General features: G+C 39.8%; 1 protein-coding gene across 1 annotated transcript in view; it reads left to right on the plus strand.

The window, feature by feature from the left end:
• Window positions 1-21100, plus strand: part of LOC102263468 (cubilin) — a gene marked incomplete at its 5' end in the record, with an annotated part of 113991 nt that overhangs the window by 7766 nt on the left and 85125 nt on the right. The window contains 8 exons of the mRNA XM_005880961.2: window positions 4514-4660; window positions 6734-6924; window positions 7083-7266; window positions 11853-12027; window positions 13232-13410; window positions 14510-14719; window positions 15342-15482; window positions 16895-17076. Of these exons, the coding sequence (XP_005881023.1) occupies window positions 4514-4660; window positions 6734-6924; window positions 7083-7266; window positions 11853-12027; window positions 13232-13410; window positions 14510-14719; window positions 15342-15482; window positions 16895-17076 (1409 nt within the window). The remainder of the gene's footprint in view (window positions 1-4513; window positions 4661-6733; window positions 6925-7082; window positions 7267-11852; window positions 12028-13231; window positions 13411-14509; window positions 14720-15341; window positions 15483-16894; window positions 17077-21100) is intronic.

A 21100-nucleotide genomic window follows, 5' to 3' on the forward strand; every position in this document is an offset into this window, starting at 1 on the left:
GCAAAAACCCTGGCCTTTGGTATATGGAGAATTTGAATAGTTTGATTTAGATTTCAATTTATTTTGAGATATTTCTAAAAGAGTTTCTGTCATATTCCTTTTATAGAATGAAGGTGTTCTTACTGAGACATAGAGCTGCTTTAAAGAACTCCATTAATTGAAAGATATGCCAAAACATTGACAATATTTTTAATTGGTTGTTTGAGTTATCCATATAGATTCCTTTTTGTTCACCAACAGTGTGAGTAGATGCCCAATAAGTTAATTCTTTCTGTATCTGTTTATTTATTCATTCACAAAATAGTTATTGAATGCCTACACATCCCAGACCTACTAAACTAGAAAGTCTCTGGATGGGTCCCAGAACTGTGATTTTAAAAGCTCGGCAGGCTGGGCCAAGATTAGGGTCAGGAGAGTAAGGCAGGACTGGGCAGACTGCAAAGTCAGGTCCTGCCTTTATTTAAAATTTTAGTGTTTTGTTCATTTTACATTAAAGTCAATTTTTAAATACTGCACTAAAATATTGTTTATCTTTTAAGATCTTTAGCACCTCCTTACATTTTGCCCTTGATTTGAAGTGGTTCACTTAAAGCCATAACCTCCAGCCAGTGTTTCCCACAGTGTGGTCCCCAGCCCAGCAATATCAACATCACCAGGGAATTTGTTAGAAATGCAAATTCTAAGCCCCATCCCAGACCTACTAAACCAGAAAGTCTCTGGATGGGTCCCAGATCTGTGATTTCAGAAGCTCATCAGGCAGGGCCAAGATTAGGGTCAGGAGAGTAAGACAGGACTGGGCAGACTGCAGTCAGGGACTGCCTTTATTTAAAATTTTAGTATTTTGTTCATTTTACATTAAAGTCACTTTTTAAATACTGCACTAAAATATTATTTATCTTTTAAGATCTTTAGCACCTCCTTACATTTTGCCCTTGATTTGAAGTGGTTCACTTGCCTGCCCCCGCGTCCCTGCCCCCAGGTGATTCTGATGGCCTCTAAAGTTTGAGAACCACTTCTCTACATGGTAGATGTTGCAACTTCAAATGCCTACCTAGACAACAGATAGCATAAACAGTGAAGTGTTAAAATGGAGAACAGAATTGAAGGGGTAGCTATTAGGAATGCAGGCTCAAAGTTATGGATCTTATTTTTTAGGAGATGTAAGAAATATAGAACTTTCCAAATGTTAAATTAATGAAAAATGCTTCAGAGTAATCTGGGGGCTCAAACAAACATGTGTTTGCTTGCTTTCGGCTCACAGGTTGCTAGTGTGCAAGCTCTTGGTTTAAACAGTGAGAAAAATTAATGGCAAAGGTGCTTTATTTTCCTTCTGTAGAGGTTGGATCCTAAGTGAAGAATCAAATTAATCATACAAACAGGATAACATAATAAATCATAACTTTCCCCCCTTTTCCTATCAATAATCAGCTGTCAGGACATTGCCCAGAGGAACTATCATCTTTCCTCATATCAAGGCATTCCCATGGATATTAAAAGTTTAAATTTTTTATGCAATAACATGTGTGCATCCTGACATGCATATTCCAAATATTCAGAACCCAGTGGAAATTAAAAAAAAAATCTTCAGTAGGTAACTGTGTCAATGGGTGAATTATGGTTATTTTAAAAAATCACTTTTATTGATTTTGTCCCACCAATAACTTTTCTTCTGGGTGACCTTGCACACATTACTAAATGGCTCCAAGATTGTTCTATCGTCTGTGAAAGAGACTAACATCTAACTCAGGAGGTTGTTGTGAGGAACAGGAAAAGTAATGATTGCAAAAACCCTGGCCTTTGGTATATGGAGAATTTGAATAGTTTGATTTAAATTTCAACTTATTTTGAGATATTTCTAAAAGAGTTTTCATCATATTCTCTTTGTAGAATGAAGGTGTTCTTACTGAGACATAGAGCTGCTTTAAAGAACTTCGTTAATTGAAGTATATGCCAAAACAATGACAATATTTTTAATTGGTTGTGTGAGTTATCCATATAGATTCCTTTTTGTTCACCAACAGATTGAGTAGATGCCCAATAAGTTAACTCTTTCTGTATCTGTTTATTTATTCATTCAAGAAATAGTTATTGAATGCCTACTATGTGTTAATTGCTGGTTGTTGTTTTTTTTCATACACACAGTGGTAATATATTTTATGTGAGTAGATGCCCAATAAGTTAATTCTTTCTGTATCTGTTTATTTATTCATTTACGAAGTAGTTATTGAATGCCTGCTATGTGTTAATTGCTGGTTGTTTTTTTTCATACACACAGTGGTAATATATTTTAGAATTAAATTTTAAGTCCCACTTCAATTATTTGTTCTTTGTCCAACCATATTTTTACTTCTGAGTAGCAATGTCATAGAACATTTTGAAGCAAATATCTAGAGCCCATTGGTCAGTCATCATAGCCTCAGGGCCCTCTGATGGCTGTGGGCATTCCTGGGCCCCCACAGAGGCCCCCGTGGCTTTCCTGGGAGAGCTGAGTCACTCTCCCACCTGCTTACTCATTTTGTCATGCTTCAAAATTGAATCAGCCTTTTCCAGACCATGCCCCAACAAATTCTGCATACCAAAGATTTCCATAAACTGAGGCTCCATGACACTACATTAGACCTAAAAAAAAGTTAAGAAAAGAAGGAAGGGAGGGAGGAAGAGAGGAAGGAGAAAGAAAAAGGGAAAATAAAAAAATGTACCAAAAATCAGTAATCCTTTGATTCCTAGATCTTTCTTTATGCTCTTAAATAAATCATGTAATGGCATAGTTTGGGCATCTGGAGTTAATTGGCTAAGGTTTCAAACCCTTGTTGACTTTTATGCTCAATGCCCTTTGACAAATTATATATCTCCTCTAAGACTGTTTCCTGTCTACAAAATGAGGATAATAGTGACAACTACCAAATAGTGTTACTGTGGGGCTATAACCAAGCATTACCCATGAAGCACTCAAAGTGTTAATAGTAATTGCTCAATAAAGGTCAGCTGCTAATACTCTTGGGGCCTTAGCTTCCATGTCTCTAAAATGATGATGCTGGGCTGGAGAGTGAATCCCCAAATGACCTTCTAGTCCTATTCCTTTACTGATCTTTGACTTGTCCGTCTCTTCTAAAGATCAGTTTCATTCCTGCTGCAATCCATATACTGAGGTTGTGGGAAGCTCTAGAAATACTGCAGTGTTTATTATGGAGACTTGGGGAGGACAAACCATCTTGTGGTTATGGGGTTATCTACTAAGTCTTTAGTTCACCAATAAGTAGTTATTTACAGACAAGCATTGCTTCAGCAGTCTTGGTGAAGTTTAGAAAAGAAATCCTCAGTCTCCCTGAGAGGTAAAATATACACATATTAAATAAATACTAATGTATAATAACTTCAAAATTTGGCAATACACATGATTACAGAATAAGCTAACAAAAGCAATTTTGTGTGAAATGTGTAACAAAATAGCATAGTGAAGACAAATGCAAAAAAAGTTAGAGATAAAATTTTAAACGACAAAAAATACAAAAGTTTCTAGAAGTCAGAAACCCTCCAAAGAATGCCTTTTCAAGCATCTTGGATTTATAGCTATGCCATTACGTTTGTAATTACAGAGAATGACTTGTTTACTGAAGTAGTTAATAATGAGTTTTAGGTAGTGGGTCAGTGTTCAAAAGGACTCTTTTTGCTGGTTATGTGAAAGGGCAACTCTCCTCATGTCTCATATCCTATTTTTGTTTTTATAAGCTTGACATTCATTAATTCTCTGCCTTTGGGAAAAAATACAATGTGTTTTCCCAGCCAAGGAATCCAAGTCTGTTATAATTTCCTCTGCTCCATTCCAGCTTGGACTGGCACAGTTGTTTTGACTGACACTTATCCAAGAGAAGCCGAAGGAAAAGGGGCATGAGGTGACCCAGCCTCCTTCGAGTCTCTGAAGGAGCACACTTGGGGAACCTATTTTTTCTCATCCTCCACACATGGACACACGTGTCCTTTTATCAGCAAAACAAACAACAACTAACAAATGAAGAGTTAAACAAGAAAAACTAAAAACACCTCTGGAGCTGAAGGCACACATCTCGGCAAATGACCTTATAACATTAGTATAGGATCTGAGGCTGAAGAACCAACCTTTTCCTTGTTTGAGATACTTGACCAGCAATAGGAATCATTTAGATCGGTGTTAAATGCACACATCAGCACTGGTCCACAGTCACTCCCAATCCTGTGCTCTGATTCTGAGTTTCAGTGTCAGCAAGAACCGGCAGTCAGTTTTTAGAAAGACAGTGGCAACTTTCTGAGAAGTGTTTATCAAAAAGGGTAAAGAAAAAGGCAGGTGGTACCATTACAAACTGGAGCCAGAATGATGTAGTCCCTGGACTGCCCTTCTATTTGAGAATCACATTATGTGCTGGGGATGCAGATGTTCTGAGAAAAATTGTGAGCTGCTTTGGTTGGGTTGCAAATGATGGTGGAGGAGAGTCTGTAGGCATATTTTTATGCTGGTGTTTCCTTTCCTTGATTCCAGGAGACAATAACATGGCCCAGCAGCTGGCAGTTCTCTGTGGCAGAGAGATCCCGGGACCCATCCGGTCCACTGGAGAGTACATGTGGCTCCGGTTCACCTCGGACTTCAGTGTGACCAGGGCGGGCTTCAATGCCTCCTTTCACAAGAGTAATGTGACCTAATGTATTAGTCTTATCTCCTTCATTTCGCCTATCTCTTGCTCTTTCTCTAATCTACTCTGCTCATTTTTCCATGCTAGGACACAGGTTTGTTGTAAATCAGAGCACACGGTCTCTGCCCAGCCTCTGGATGGCTATCCTTATGTCAGGAACTGAGTCCTGATCGAAGAAACTGGCCAAGTTATACAAAACGGTGGGGCATCTGGGTGGGGTATCTTCCCTCCACAGTAGGCACAAGAGTAAGATCTTTAAAATAAAATTTCAGCTTAGCTGCGGCTGGAACTAGGAGACTGCACAAAGTCATAACACATCAAAGGAGCAGTAAGTAAGAGTTATCATCAGTTCCGGAAATAACCGGTCAAAGCAATACAGAAGATATCTTCATAAATCCCTTGGTCGAAATCATTCATTTGGAGGGTGACAGGAAGAGTTTGCTGGTCTTGAAATAGGGATTTGATGAGTTAGAGAATGTGCACAGTATATGGCAGGCTATCAAGTGTAGTGTGATTGAGACTTTCAGATCTTGACAAAATGTGAAGTCCAATAATAATTTTCAATTCAAGCTAGATTAAAGTTCAAGAAGTATTTCATGGAATATGAAATATCAAAAGGCTCTCATGCTTTTAACTGAAAAACATAATTTTAAAGTAGATTATCAATCTAGACCTTAAAAATTAACGTTCTCTCACTATTTATGTCTTTTATAAAGTAGAGAGCGATTGAAGATATATTGTCTTTCTCAAGGGAGGCAGGCTGCATAGTGGTTTAACAGAATGGGCTTTGGAATCAGACAGACCTAAGATAAATTCCCACCTCTGCGATTTAGCTAGTTGTGTGAACTCGCAGCTCTCACTCACTGATGAGCTGTTCAGTGCCTGACAACTGGCAAATTACTGCCTGCTCCGACCATTCTCTTTCCTGAACTCCCAGCCTCTCACTCTCTCATGTATCTCATATGTATGACAGCTCATGATAAATAAAGTTGCCATGTGGAAAACTGAACTCTTGACCCCCCCGATTTTCCACCACCCCTCCAAAATTTTCTCATGCTACATTCTTCTCAATTTTATTTGAAGTATATTTTTTTCTAGCTATTGAAACCAAAAAGCTTGGCATCATTCTTGATTCATCTTTTCTCACTCTATAAATCCTAATCATCAGCAAATAAAAATGGTTCTACTCTCACAATATGTCTAGATTCTCACCACTTCCCACCATTTCTACCTCCAGTCTAGGCATCTATCATCTCTCCTTAGACTCAAGTATTTCTCCCCCCAGTCTAGGCATCTGTCATCTCTCCTTAGACTCAAGAAATCACCCCTTTAGTGGGCACCCTGCTGCTGCTTTTCTCTACTCTCTCACAGTTTAGTGCAAAAAGAGTGATTCTTCTAAAAGTTAAGTCGGAGCATGCCCTGCAGATGCTCAAAACCCTTCAATGTTTTCCTTTTCTGATTAAAAATCAGTCTTTTTAGTTTCCTGCATGACCTACCCTGCTACCTTTTGGATCTCTCACTCAGCTGCGTGCATTCTGACTTTCATGACATACCTACCATTAACATGTCAAGCCTTTCCACCAAATGTTTTCTGGACTGGAATGCTTTTCTCTCACAAAGCCTACGGCCCAGTCTCTCATTTCATTCAGGTCCTGCTCAGATGTTACCCCAACAACATGGCCTTCTCTAACTTCCACAGACAATACAGTACCACTAGCCCTCTCCCTGTTCATTTTTCTTTGTAGAACTTAACACCATCTCACATATTATGTGTTTATTGTGTGTCTTACTCATCTGGAAAGTAAACTTCATGAAAGCAATTTGTTTCTGTTGCTTACTTCCCTTTCTTAATATTGGCAACAACAACAAAACAAGTACCCAATAATGTGCACCAAAAAAATACTTGTTGTGCTATTCATTTTCTACACTTTGGCCTCAGTTATTTTCAAACCACATTTCTACTGCCTAAGTTTGAAAATCCTCAAGAAAAATAGAAAAGCCTAATGTTATTTAAAGGGTTTCTTTAATTTCAATTTAAAAATTAATTTTCTTTGTTTCTTCTTGGGAAGGTTGTGGTGGATATTTGCATGCAAACAGAGGAATTATCACATCACCCAACTATCCGGAGACCTACCCTCCCAACCTCAACTGCTCTTGGCACGTCCTGGTTCAGAGTGGCCTGACCATCGCTGTCCATTTTGAGCAGCCCTTCCAGATTGCAAATGGGGACTCTTCTTGTAACGAGGGGGACTACCTGGGGGTAGGTCTTGTTTGCTACTCTTTCTAATTATTTCTCTGCAGACTTCATTCAGAAAACAAAATGATGATATTTCTCTCCTGGAACATAAGTCAATAAACTTTTGTACTTAATCCTTATTAATATGAAGAAATGTATAGAATTTTAATTTGTATTTCCAGCTAAAAAATGGACCTGACATCTCTTCTCCACCCATGGGACCTCATGGAGGAAATGGTCATTTTTGTGGCAGTCGCCCTTCATCCACTCTGTTCACCTCAGATAATCAAATGTTCGTTCAGTTCATTTCTGATAATAGTAATGGAGGGCAAGGATTTAAGATCAAATATGAGGCAAAGAGTTTAGGTAAGTACTTTCACTGAGAATAATGTCTGTAATTTTCCTGTGATTGTTTGGCCTTCCTTGTTTAAATAGACTTGAGAAAAAAATATGTAAAGTTTTCTTTTCTGAAATAAGAGTAATGAGAATAGCTACCTATTATCAAGCACTTACTTTATGCTATATACATTCAATATGTCATCATGACTACTTTCAAAGGAAGGTATCATTGTTCCCATTCTACAGATAAGTAAAAGAAGGCTTAGATTTCTGCCCCCCACCCCACCCCAAGGCCACATAACAAGAGAATAAAAAAAGTAAAATTCTCCATGAGCATAAATTGAATTGATCTTAATGATCCCTGAAATTTCTTAGACTTCTCCATTATAAAATACCTAACTATAAGTTTCATTCACTTACAGAAACATTGTAAAGAATGATAATTACATTGTTTTGTAATCATTTTTATGTTTCTTTTTAAGTGAATACATAATCCTCTGATTCTGTTACCCATTTAATTATATATATTACAGTACTAATCTTTACTTAATTATATTTGCTTAATTATACTTGATTATAATTAAATTTAATTCTACTGTAACAATTTAATTTTGTGACATTTTATTTTTGCATAATGTTTAATTGAATAAATAAGTAAAAAGGCATAACTTCAAATAAAATCGTATTATCAGTAGAGAGTATGTCTTTGCTTCAAGCTTAGGTAATAGGATTTTAGGATAATTCTATGATCTCAGTCTCAGATTTTTGAATATATTTCAAATACATATTAATCTATGACATTATAGGCTTTATTACACATTATCCAAAATATTAGAATTAATGTCAGCATAATTTCTTCATTTTGGGAAAGAAAAATAGGTCTCCATCAACAGATACAGAAAATCATCTAATAGCTCAAGTAGGTTCCGTCACTTCCCAGCACAGTGGCTCTGGCACTTGAAAGGATCCTTTGAAGACACAGCTCTGTGACAATAGCACCATCACACTGTAGGTCAGGAGTCCTCCTCCCTCCTGTCTCCACACTGAGCTTTGCTGCTGAGTCATGGCTGGGCAGGATTTCACCAGGTCCTGAGACTTGGTAGAGTAACAGTGCGTGTGTCTAGAGAGGAGACTTCAGCCCACACCACAGAATTCTGCCTCTCCATCTATACCCATGCTAGACTTAGTTTTGAATTATATTTCTTAAATCAACATTTAGTGGGAATTTGGATAAACTAAAGGTCTATTTGCAAACACTGTGACTCTTTTATTATTCCTTTGTGTACCCTCTATTCATGTAAGAATGGTATGGCTATTACTGTCTCCCCATCTTTCTGACCTTAATATTAGACTTAGCTGTCTTTTTATTTCTATTGCTGGGCAACCCCAACATGTTGATCACTCATTTCTCCCAACTTTCTAATTCAACCCTTTCCCCTAGTTACACAGTCAGCCTTTTACTTCCCCCATCTATCTTTCCTTATCTTAACACTTAACTTCTACGCTACTACCATTTCTCAGCCTTTGACACCAAATTCTCCTATTTTCCATTGCTGGGAAACCCCAAGATTTTGATCACTCTTGTTTCTCCCAACTTTCTAATTCAACCATTTCCCCTAATTACAGTCTTTTACTCCCCCCCATCTATCTTTCCACCACACTTAACTTCTTTGCCACTACCATTTCTCAGCCTTTGACACCAAATTCTCCTATTTCTAAACCATCTTTCCCCAGAGACAACTGATTGAGATTTCCATGTTTCTGTGCTCAATACTCTTTATTTTCATCAATTAATTGACCTATTAATTAATTAAGCAAACATTTACCAAGTGCTTTACACCTTGCAAACTACCAAGGAGTTCATAGTGCAGCGGAAGAGACAGACAAGCAAAGGTACAATTAGAACATGGCATGGTGAGTGCTAGAGAGAGGAATGCATCAGGAGCTATGCAAACATGTGAGAGAAACACCTCGCCCAGCCTGGAGGATTAGAGAAGGCTGCAGAGGAACGAGATGAATAGAGATGTGCCAATCGGTGAGGAAAAGATGGGACAACATATAAATTCTCAATGGTCATGCAACAAGGCATATCCATGGATTTGAAATAATTCAAAACTGAGTCAAAAGGAGTTAAAAATAATGGTGAAGCAGGCAGGAATCATAATGCTAAGGGCCATAGCTGCCACCATAAGGAGTTATGATCTTAACTGAAAGGCAATGGGGAGCCCTTGGACGATCTTAATCCAAAGCATGAGTGGCATGATCAGGTTAGAAACATCAGTGTGGCTGCAGCACTGAAAACACATTGAAAGGAGGAAGACTAAGGTAGAGAGACCAGATGAAAGAGTAATTCAGCAAAAAAGTATTAAGCCCTAAACTAAGGCAATGTCAGTGAGAATGTAGAGGAGAGGGCATATTGAGAGATATTATAAATATGGACTTGAGTGGATTTGGGGGTCAGCTGGATGTGGGGGCGAAGGGAAGGGATGGGAAGCACCGTAGATGGCCCATAGGTTTCTGGCTGGATACTTTTATTTCACAAACATTAAGAACTTGCCATGTGACAGACACTATACTAGCTCCTGGAGATATAGCAATAAACAAATAAAATATATGTCTTCAGGAACTTAATTTTAGTGTTAAAACACATATAACATAAAATATACAGTATGTCATACGGTAAAAAGTATTAAGGAAAAAAATAAGGTAACAAAGATGGACTTAATTAGAAGGGACGATGATGCTGTCATTTACTCATATGGACCTCTAGAATAGATGGTGAGTAGATAATAAGGTCCATTTAGGACATGGTCAGTGTGAAATCTCTGAAACACATTCATTGGAGATGTCCAATAGGCTGTTGGAACAGGGGTGTAAAGATGGGAACAGGGATCTGGATTGAATTTAGAAATACCTGAACCATTAGCAGGCTGGTTGTAGTTTAAGTCATGAGGATGAATGACAATCAGAAAAGTATTTAGATTGAGAAGATGAAGGGCCTACAGAGGGATTCCTGGGGATCTCCAGCAATGCCAGGAAAGGCCTAATAAAAGGCACTCAAGGAGGAATGATGAGAGGGATAAAACAAGGAGAGAAGAGCTTAGTGTCCAGGAAGCTAAGAGACAAAAATATAAAAAGGGAAGATGTGGCCAAACATGTTAAATGCTGTGGATACAGAATGAAGGCTTAAAAAGACCTTTGGGTACACAACTGTGAGGCGAGTGTGGACCAGGACAAAAGTGCTTTCATAGGGTTGAAAAGTGAAGGGAGGGTGAAGAAGATAAAAAAGAAGGTGGTGAGGAAGTAAAGTGACTGTAAATTACTTGAGCTTGTGATATATGGAAAGATCAAAGGAGCAAGGAGGAGAGAGACAGATTAAAAGCATAAGTGGAGGGATTGAATAGGGCAAGGTCCCTGAGGAATGAGAGCCCAACCCAGATATACAGGAAGGCAGTGTGCAAGGGGAAGTAAAGGTGGGTGGAGAAACGAATGAATTTATTAAGGATGGTAACAAACGAAAGGATTGCAAATGGAGAGCCGTCTCATCTGACTCCTGCTTTCTTGCTGAAGGAGACCTTCTAGTCAGGGGCTGAGACTAGAAAGGAAATGGCGAGAATGAAGGGATAGTACAGTCAAGCTTTAAATAACTGTTGTAATTTACATAAAACATGGGAGGACTGCTTCACCGTGTTGAGATTGGAGAACATGCAATTGTAGTGGCAGCAATTTCAATGAATGATTTCAATAGAATACAACCATAAAATTGAGATTTTGTAAGAATTCTGAAAGAAACACCAGAAGCGAGGGAGTTTACGGCAAAGAAATTTACATCTTCAGAGATGAAGGAGTTCTGGGTAATGACAAAATTCAGGAAATGACCAGATGTGGCTTAATGAGAGTGGAAATAAATATCAATAGGATTTAGTAGATCTGGTATCTGTGAGGCTAAGGTATTGGACAGGTTCATTTCATTGGTATGGTTAGTACCCAGGTTAGCCAGTTTATTGCTTGGTTTGTTTGCTAAGAGTGCCCAACATATTTGTTGATAAAATGAAAGTATTTTTTACATAATACTTTGGTCTTCTAGAAAAGTTTAAAAGCTCGTTTTTCTTCTTGAAAAAATGCATCTAAAACCTGAAGAAACATAATGAGTGATTGCCCGCAGAGTTGTGTAAATATACTACTATACCTGCTAAGTCTTTTAAACACATTAAGATCACAGCACTGCATCATTCTACTGAACTGAACAGCCAGTGGGCAGTTATTAGCACTAGTGCATTCACATGCTTATTAAGTGGTGGTCTATGGTACTGCTCCCAAGATGTCCTGCTGCTTGCCCTGTGTGCCATATCATTGTGTTGACTTTAAGGAAAAATGCAACTTCCAGAGAGAATAAATGGTTTGGAAAATTAAAAAGTGGCATACTTGTTAGCTTCCTTGATAGCAAATTCAGAATTTATTTGCTTAAAAAGTAAATAAGAATAATTTCAGATGAAAGAAAATTGAGATTGGAAATACAGATAAAGAGCTTTTTTTTTTTTTTAATGATCGTGGCAGTTGATTCCATGCTCTTTCTCCAGAGTGTAGATTGATTTAACTGTGTTTCCTGACAGCCTGCGGGGGTAATATCTACATCCATGATGTGGATTCTGTTGGCTACGTGACCTCGCCCAACCACCCGGACAATTATCCGCAGCACGCTGATTGCATTTGGCTCATAGCTGCTCCTCCTGGAAAGCTCATAAGGCTACAGTTTGAAGATCAATTCAATATTGAAGTAACACCCAAGTAGGTCACCTACATTTAATTTTTCTCCTTGCCAGAGCTGTTTGTTTTGTTTTGTTTTGTTAGCTGTTATGTCTCAGTACAATTTTCTTCTTCATTTCTCAGCAACATGTACTGCATAGATAATCTAGGGATGCAAAAGGGAAATGCGTAAGGCCTCCAGGCTGAAAACGTTGCCTGCCAGACACTCTCCCGTCAGCTGAGCAGATCGTTTACAGATATTGTCCCTCGTGACCCCATGCACATCCTCCAAAAGACATTGAGGATGGCTGTTTGAGATTTATGTGATCTGCTCTTCCTCTCACAGGAAAAGTGTAGTGTCTCTGCTAGATGAGGATTTATTTGCCCAGCCTCACACTGAGTGTCATAAATGATAAAATATCTGTTTAACAAATGGAAATTTGTATTATGTGACATCAGAGGTCACCTGTTTCAGAGACAGGACTAAAGCAAGTACAGTACAATTTCTAATTTCTATTTAATAAGAATTCTGAAAGATAACACACCAGAAAGTAAGTCTTACTATGTGGAATACAAAGGGAATAGGCAAAAAGAAAAAAAAATCTGTATTTTTTCTCATTTAACAAAAGTGTGCATACATTTGCATGAATATGTGTCTGGTACAAATCTTAGTTACAAGAGCTCTTGTTTGCCATGTATGGGCACCTTATCAAGGCCACTCTCCCACTCAGTGAGCATTAATTGGCTGATTGACTCAAGAAAAACTGGGTAAATACTTGATCCCTTTTATGGACATAGAAAATTCCAGCTCAGACTGTCCATTAGCCCGGTCACAGAGCTGTCAAGAGAGAGTTCATCTTTGTCATATGAAATGCGTTGAATCATCATGTGAAATAAAATACTTGAGTGTTTTTTAAATTCCTAGGGGGTAATTTGACAATGACTTTTAAACTTATAAATAAAACTAATGCAGAATATGGGAGGAAAATGAATATTCTTCAGTGTGGTACATGTAAACCCCCACCCCCTTTTTTACCTTCTAACTAAACTGTGTGTCATGGTTAGGAAGAATATTATAGAGTATTTTGAAGTGAAATGACACTTAAATTGACTCTGGTGCAGTGTCTTCTGCTCCAGAAAAGCTAACTTAATAATGCCCTTGGAAAAAGTAAGTGAAATCTTTTTCTAGCAAAATATGTCAAAGCAATTGTCTTCATATATTAAACAGAATTTTCTTTCACTTTAGCTGTACATCCAATTATCTTGAGTTGCGAGATGGAGCTGATTCAAATGCACCAATAATTTCCAAGTTGTGTGGTACCTCTTTGCCCAGAAGTCAGTTGTCCTCAGGAGAGGTGATATATTTGAGATTCCGGTCTGACAACGACTCCACTCGTGTGGGATTCAAGGCCAAGTATTCTATAGGTAACACTTTTTATATTCAGTAAGAAAGTAGGGATAGAATAAATACATTAAAACAAAACACACACACAATTATAAAAGAAGTCTTTCCATCTGCCTAATTTTAATGATAGAAATAAGTAAGGAATATAAATGTTTAAAACTGCAAAGTCATTAATTTTTACTTTGATTTCCATTTTAAAACACTTTTATAAATTTGAATATTTTGTATTTTGTTCTAACTTGTTTATGAAAAACACATTAGTCAAATCAAATTCTTGTTTCTTCCTATTATTATGAAATATTTATTATTTTAAATAGCAAAACTCTTTAGTAAATGTTAACTATATTTAAAATAGTGATTTTGAACTCCTCATCATTAACAGATCATTGAGTCGATTTCCCCCCTAAGCCTCTAGTGCCAAATCAGTCAGTAGACAAAAAGCAAAGAGTTCTTCAGTGTTTTGATTTCCTTACCTAAAAAATTCACTATAATATGTCCTGGACATTAACCAAACATATTTGATGCATACAACACTTGGAAAGCCCAGTTGTAATAACATTTAACCTATACCATAGGTTGTTTCATAGCTGATGCAAATTATATATAACTCAATCTATCACACCTGACTAATGAAAAATAATCGAATAGTAATTTTCAGGCCTTGAGCTACAAGCTACTGCAGTAAAATGTGTATTTGATAGTTAAACTAGAAATGGTCAGCATCACAAAGGAACCACAGCACCCTTCCCAGCTGAAGTTGGACTCAGTCTTCAGAATCCAACACAGGATACTGGGCAGGCCCTATCAATCTATCAGTTGGTTCTTGAAATGAAATGTTATTGCAACTGATAGATTTTACATGGCACCCCAAGAATTAAAGAGATATTACAGAATATGTCCTTCAAATCTTTCAGTCTTTCATTTCCCATTATTGGATTGAACTTGTGCTTTCATTTCTCTGTACATCAATAGTAGATTTCCAATAGTAAGGGAGCACTAACCAAGCATTTTCACAATTTTTGAAACTTCAGTTCATGTTCACTTGGCATATAAAAGTTTTCAAATGTGCTGGTGAAATTGTAAAAAATCTATAATAGAATATCGCTCTTTTTTTTGCAGCCCGGTGTGGGGGAACATTGACAGGGCAAAGTGGTGTCATCCAAAGCATCGGATACCCAACACTTGCATATTCAGACGATTTATTATGTGAGTGGCATCTCAGGGGTCCCTCAGGACACTATCTCACCATCCATTTTGAAGACTTTAACCTTCAGAATTCCTCTGGCTGTGAAAAAGACTTTGTTGAGATCTGGGAAAACCATACCTCTGGTCAGTAAAATACGCCTGCTATCTTTGGGGGTGTTTATTTTCACATGTACTCACTCAGCCTCTAAAGATTCCTCACTTCCAAGAAAGGCAAAACTATGTCTGTTCTTGGCAAAGAAGTGCAGCTCAATCAGATGTGGGAAGTGCCAACCTTTCTCTCCCTCCACACACCCATAAACAATGGGTGTCCTGAGCCGCACGTGTCATCCTATAGCTCACCCTGGAGACCACGGAGAGAGCATATTCTTCCAGGGCCATATGTAGTTATTTGAGGGACATTATGTGGCGTAAGGAGAAGAAAGGGTAATGTAGCCTGAAAATAATATGAGATGAACACATGCACTCTATTTATTCCGACCATTTCTTTAAACAAATGAGCTAGCCTTCCTCATTGTGCTGAGATGCCGTTGCCATGACTGGTTGCCCTTTATCTTACACATCATATATTTGAATATATTTATTTTTATTCATATTTGTCCTGCTTCTCTTGACAGAGGTTATCATTTCTTCACGGACAGGGTCTTATCTTTAATTACTTTCTTCATATGTGCAGAACACCTCCAGTAGAGTTTAAATAAAATCAATTACCTGGACATATACATACTTACTTATTTGACTCTCACAGGAAATTTACTGGGCAGATACTGTGGAAACATCATTCCTGACAGCGTGGACACTTCTAGCAATGTTGCTTTGGTCCGGTTTGTCACAGATGACTCTCTTACTGCCCCAGGATTCAGACTGCGGTTTGAATCCAGTCTGGAAGGTAAGTTCATGGATTTATGTAAATATGTATATTATTGAGCACCTACACGGGATAGACATTATGCTGGGCACAGATGTTATAGCAATTGGACAAAACACCCCACAAAAAAACAAAACTAAAATACCCGACTCCTGTCTTCTTGGACCTTACAGCTTAGTAGAGAGGCAGATGTCAATCAGTCACACTGATAATTGAAAACCACACCTGTGGTCAATGCTACAAAAGAAGGGAACAGAACTAGGAGAGATATAAGGGGACGGGAGTTGTACTACATTCATTTTAAGGAAGTCAGCCCATTAGTCCTACTCAGAATTTGCATTCCAAATTCCCTGACAAACTCAAGTAAAATAAAGATCTTGTCTGGAAAGAAAACAAAGAGGATAAGTACTTTAGCCCGCTGATTTTCCTGACTCTAAGATTACTACATTTATTGGTCTTATATTTCTTGGGCCATGATGATAAAATGCTGTGAACTATCATCCATGGAAACAAAGGTTAAATATTAATAGGAAATGAATACAAATGTTTTGTCTAAGTCCTTGCATACATATAGTTATGTCATTGGTGGTCGTTGGTGCCAATTTAATGCCAGCAGGAATCCCCAATTTGGGTGCAGTGAAGAGGAAACTTTATTGAGTGCAAAACAGCTCAATTGTGATACAGCACAGTGTGAAAACAGCATGGCTGTGAGGCAGCTCCGGATTAGGCAGCCCTGGGGCCAGGCCCCTCTCCAGGGAGACAGCTCTGCTCTGCAACTGGCTGGACTTCTCCACCCTGTGCTGGTCTGCTCCATTCTGCACTGGTGCGACATCTTTGGTGTTTCAGCTCCAGCCAGGGAAACTCACTCTTAGATAAAAAGGGAAACTATGGTCCTAGAGGGGAGAGAAGCTGATTTAAATAAACAGAAGTCCCCACTCCCAGTCCCTGATTGGCCCATCCTCATGCAAATGAGGACTCCAAATCTTCACAGTTTGATTGGTCAGAATGGAGCTGCTCTGATTGGTTGGTGAAGAACCTGATGGAGATAGAACTGGGCAGCTACGATTGGATGGGGAAAGCCTCAGTCCTATTGGTTGAAATAGGATTCTAGGAACTCCTTTATAAGGGCTGGCTCAGATGGTGGGAACACAGTGCAGGTCGACAATTCAGTGCGAGCTTCTCCCCGAAGTGCAGTTTTCATAAGAGTTCCCCGTGTAGAAGTGGCTGCTAGGCTTTGTTTTTTTATATTTGAGCCCAGTTAGCCACCAAGAGCTCTTCTTAGTAGGTATCTTCTTTCTCAGAATCCACATAAATAGGGCAATAATTTTGTCAAATATGAGAATGGAAAAAGAAACCACTTTAATTTTGAGGACATTCTTTATAGAAAGGGTCGATTTGGTTTCATTGGAAATCCTTTTTTCTTCCTCCTTCAGAATGTGGTGGAGATCTACAGGGCCCTACTGGAACATTTACTTCTCCCAACTACCCTAACCCAAATCCTCACGGCCGGATCTGTGAGTGGAGAATCACTGTGCAGGAAGGAAGGCAGGTCACACTAACTTTTAACAACCTGAGGCTGGAAGCTCATCAGTTCTGCAACAGCGAGCGTGTGACAGTAAGTGTCCCGTGCAGTCAGGGATATTATATTCCGTTAGTTAAGGAGTTCATTGTCTCATAAATCATAGTCGGGAAACTAGGTCAGGAATATTCCCGTTGTACAACTGTATCTCAGACAAACTCTCAGTATTTTAGACAGGACAAAATCTCAATAAACTGCCACAATATTTGTAAAAGCTGTTTTAAGAGGCTATTAGTTATCACAACATACATCAGGGCCATTGGTAGGATAAAATCTAAGAGCAAATGGCAAAATGGAGTAAACAGAGAAATTAAGCCTATAGGTAACACATGGCTGAATGGAACTGGTCACAGAACAACCCACCACCACAAGTTTTAAGCAGGTGAGTATTTCTGTATAACACCGTTCTATGCCAGAAGTACTGAGTGACCCCTTTGAGGGGCCATGGCTGCTTGTCCTCCATGTAGCTCAAATGCTTTGAAATATAGCCTCAAATTTTTTTACCTTCCCTTAGCAAAAAACAAAAGTAAGATCCATGAGTGTGAAAGGAGATTATTAATTGTGAAATGACAGATCTATATGCATATACTGTATGGATTGTAGATTAATATAAGTATATTTTCCTACCCAACTTGTCCTTTCTTCAGGCTTTGTTATCTCAGTAAATAATAATTCCAAACTCCTGATTGCTCAGGTCAAAAACCTTGATGTCTGTTTTTGATACCTTTCTCTCACACCTTATGTTACATCCATAAGCAAGTACCATTGGCTGTATGTTTTTAAAAGATCCAGAATCTAACTACTTTTCATCATATCCATTATTATTACTATCACCACTCACTTAGATTTATTTTAATAACTTCCACCCTGTCTCCCTGCATTCTCAACACAGCAGCCAGGGTGATAGGTTTAAATGTAAATCATATCATGTTGCTTTCATTGAAAATCTTCTAATGGAAAATCCCAAATCCTTATAATAGACCACTGGCCCTACATTACTTTTGCCCCTTCCTTTCCAACCTCTGCACCTTATCTCACACTCCCTTCCCCTTTTGCTCACTGGCCTCTTTTCAGTTCATTGAATATGCTAAGAACCCCCTCCCGCCCCCACCCCCCGCCCCACCACAACATCTTGGGGCAGATGGAGGCTGTGCGGCGCCGTCGCCCAGGCAGCAATGTGCTCGTCTCCGGGTGGCCCTGGTCTCTCGCATCGCACCCTCTCTGCGCGACCTGACCTGACTATGAATCGAGGCTCCTTTGTGACAGAGTCCTAACAAGGACTGCCTGGCTCAGGCGCCCGAGAAGAGCACCCTGCCTGATGCGAGGTGGCCCCAGGGCGCTGGCCTGGGGGTCACGGCCAGACCCTTCTCATGTCTGGCTTCCGTGTCTCCTTCCAGGCGGGCCCCTGACGGGCCCAGAGCTTCGACCTTGAAGTTTCTTGTGACGGATGTGACAAATGATGACAACTGGGTGGCTTATGACAACCAGAAATGTATTCTCTCCTGGAGGCCGGAAGTCCAAAATCCAGGTGTTGGCAGGGCCGGGCTCCCCCTGAAGGCTTCAGGGGAGGGAGCCTCCTGCCTCTCCCAGCCGCTGGTGGTCCCAGGTGAGCTTTGGCTGTGACTGCACCTGTCTCTGTGGTCACGCCTCCTTCTCCTCTGCGCACGCTGTGCCATCTCCCTTCGCTGCCCTGGTCAAGGGACACTCAGGATGGTGCTCGGGGTCCCATGTGAGGGCCATTAACTTAATCACATCTGCAAAGTCTTTGCCATTGAAGGTCACCTTCACGGGCTCCAAGGATTGTGACCTGGTATCTTTGGGGGCCATGATCTCCTTACCACAGGCCCTGGGACCACAGCACCCAGGCGGGCAGAGGCTCAGCCCGGGTAACAGGCCCACCTGTGGGCCCCAAGGAGTAGGCTGCACCCCTGCAGAGGTGGCAAAGGCTGGTGAGTCTTGTCCTCCGGGAGTTCACACTCTGGGCCACCAACTCACCTTGATGAGAGGCGGGGGCACGGAGCTCAGATATCAGAGGCCACGCGTGGCTGCCTCGTGGGGACGAGGAGGAGATGGCCCGTCTTACCAGCCTCGTGCAGCTCCGGGGACACCCACACATTGATGCACCCAGATTGTCTGCTGCCCTGAGGACATTGGGACAAACCAAGCAACCCCCAAACCCAGCAGCTCTCTCGGGTTAGCAATCTGTTGTTCTTTTACAAAAGGATCGGGGAACTGTGTTTCCTGACCAGACAAATACAATGTAGGAGCGAGTTCCTGGAACTCGTTGGCCGTCTGTGCCTCTAGAGACACCCTGATGACTCGTGTCTCAAATCCTGGCGTCCGAACTTGATGGAGGCCTCGCCCCGCTGTGTTGTGGGGTTTAGTGTGCATAGGAATTTGTTCATAGTTTTTTTTTAAACTATAGTCTGGCCCTCCAACGGTCTGAGGGACAGTGAACTGGCCCCCTGTTTAAAAAGTTTGAGGACCCCTGGATTATTATGATTATGTAAATACCATTAGCAATGAAGCCAGGTAGTGTACTATGATAGCATTTGCTTTGTTCATTTCTTGGTTTTCTATGTATCTATCACTAATTCTTCCACACATTTTCCACTCCAGACATATGCCCCCACCTTATACAATAAAGTAAGCAATATCCTAGCAATAGCCCTCCTTGAGCCTTGTTCTACAAGCCTGATGCCAGCTGTCATGTTGGGATTTCCCTTCACCAAATGTCCAAGTTCCTTCCTTTCTCTCCCGGGCTGGAGGCCTGGCTGAAGTACCAAACGCCTAATGGGAACCTCTGTGTGCATGACTGGGGTTGTATCTGGGCTGGAGGCCTGGCTGAATGACATGTGCATTTCCCTTTTTTGATTAAGTTTCTCCCTTTAGTGAGGCATATGCTCTTGTAGCTTCTTAAGGAAGTGGAGCTGAGTGACAAAGGTTTAAGAATGTGTATACCTAGAATTGTGCTTACTTTATCTTTAGTCTTTGAATATATCACATATTTGAATATATTACATATTTTAAAATATCACGTGTTCAATATATTAATATTAATATAAGAATATATTAATCATAATTTTGAAGTATTTTTCTCTTTTTGTGGTCAATTTCTCTTAAGTTCCTGTTTCCTATTTACATATATTAGTCTCTGCTTTTGCCATGTTTCCCTAAATGTCTGGTAACCTTGGCTGTTCATTTCTATTTAATAATGAAGTACCAAATGCCTAATGGGAACCTCTGTGTGCATGACTGGGGTTGTACATTTGTGTGACAAGTGGGGAGATGGCTATTTAATTAGAGGAAACTACAGCTGTCATATCTATAGGTCATTTCTCCTGGGGAGGTTAAAACTCCAACAAAGAAACACCTTCGGAATTAATTTCTGAATTTTTAATCTGATGTCCACATTCCTTTCCTTTGCAGTATATTTTTATAGATTCGAGGTTTGTTTTGTTTGCTCTTCACTCTACTCAAAACAAGAGGATGTGGCTTCCCTTTGCTCACCCTTCATTTATTTGAGAACTTCTCAAAGAGAAAAGAAAAAAAAAGAAGAAAGAAACGGGGAGGGAGAGAGGGGCTTGGGAGAGAGGAAGAAAAGAAAGGAGCTAAATTTAATAATCAATTATAGTAAATAAAAAAGCTTATATTTTTGTGATGGAGTACATTCTCTTTCTCCATAGCTCTTAGTGTCATTTTCTGGCACATTATTTCTAATTGTGAGCCATTCAAATCCTTTCTAAAAAAAAGAAAAAAGGAATGTCAAACAATCACTCATTCAATTATTGTGTAGTTACTTCTGGATTGTCCTTGAACTGTAAAAACCAGGAATGCCAAATCATACTTTGCCAATTATTATAAACACTAGAGGCCTGGTGCACAAAAATTTGTGCACTGGGGGGGGGGGGGGGGGGCCCCCAGCCCGGCCTGTGCCCTCTCGCAGTCTGGGACCCCTTGGCAGATATCCCTAGGTGCCCCTGGTCGGGCTCAGAGCAGGGCTGATTGGAGAGTTGGGGCACCGCCCCCTGTCATGCACAGAGCAGGGCGGATTGGTGGG

Source organism: Myotis brandtii, unplaced genomic scaffold (assembly GCF_000412655.1).
Source record: "Myotis brandtii unplaced genomic scaffold, ASM41265v1 scaffold663, whole genome shotgun sequence".
Taxonomy (NCBI): Eukaryota; Metazoa; Chordata; class Mammalia; order Chiroptera; family Vespertilionidae; genus Myotis; species Myotis brandtii.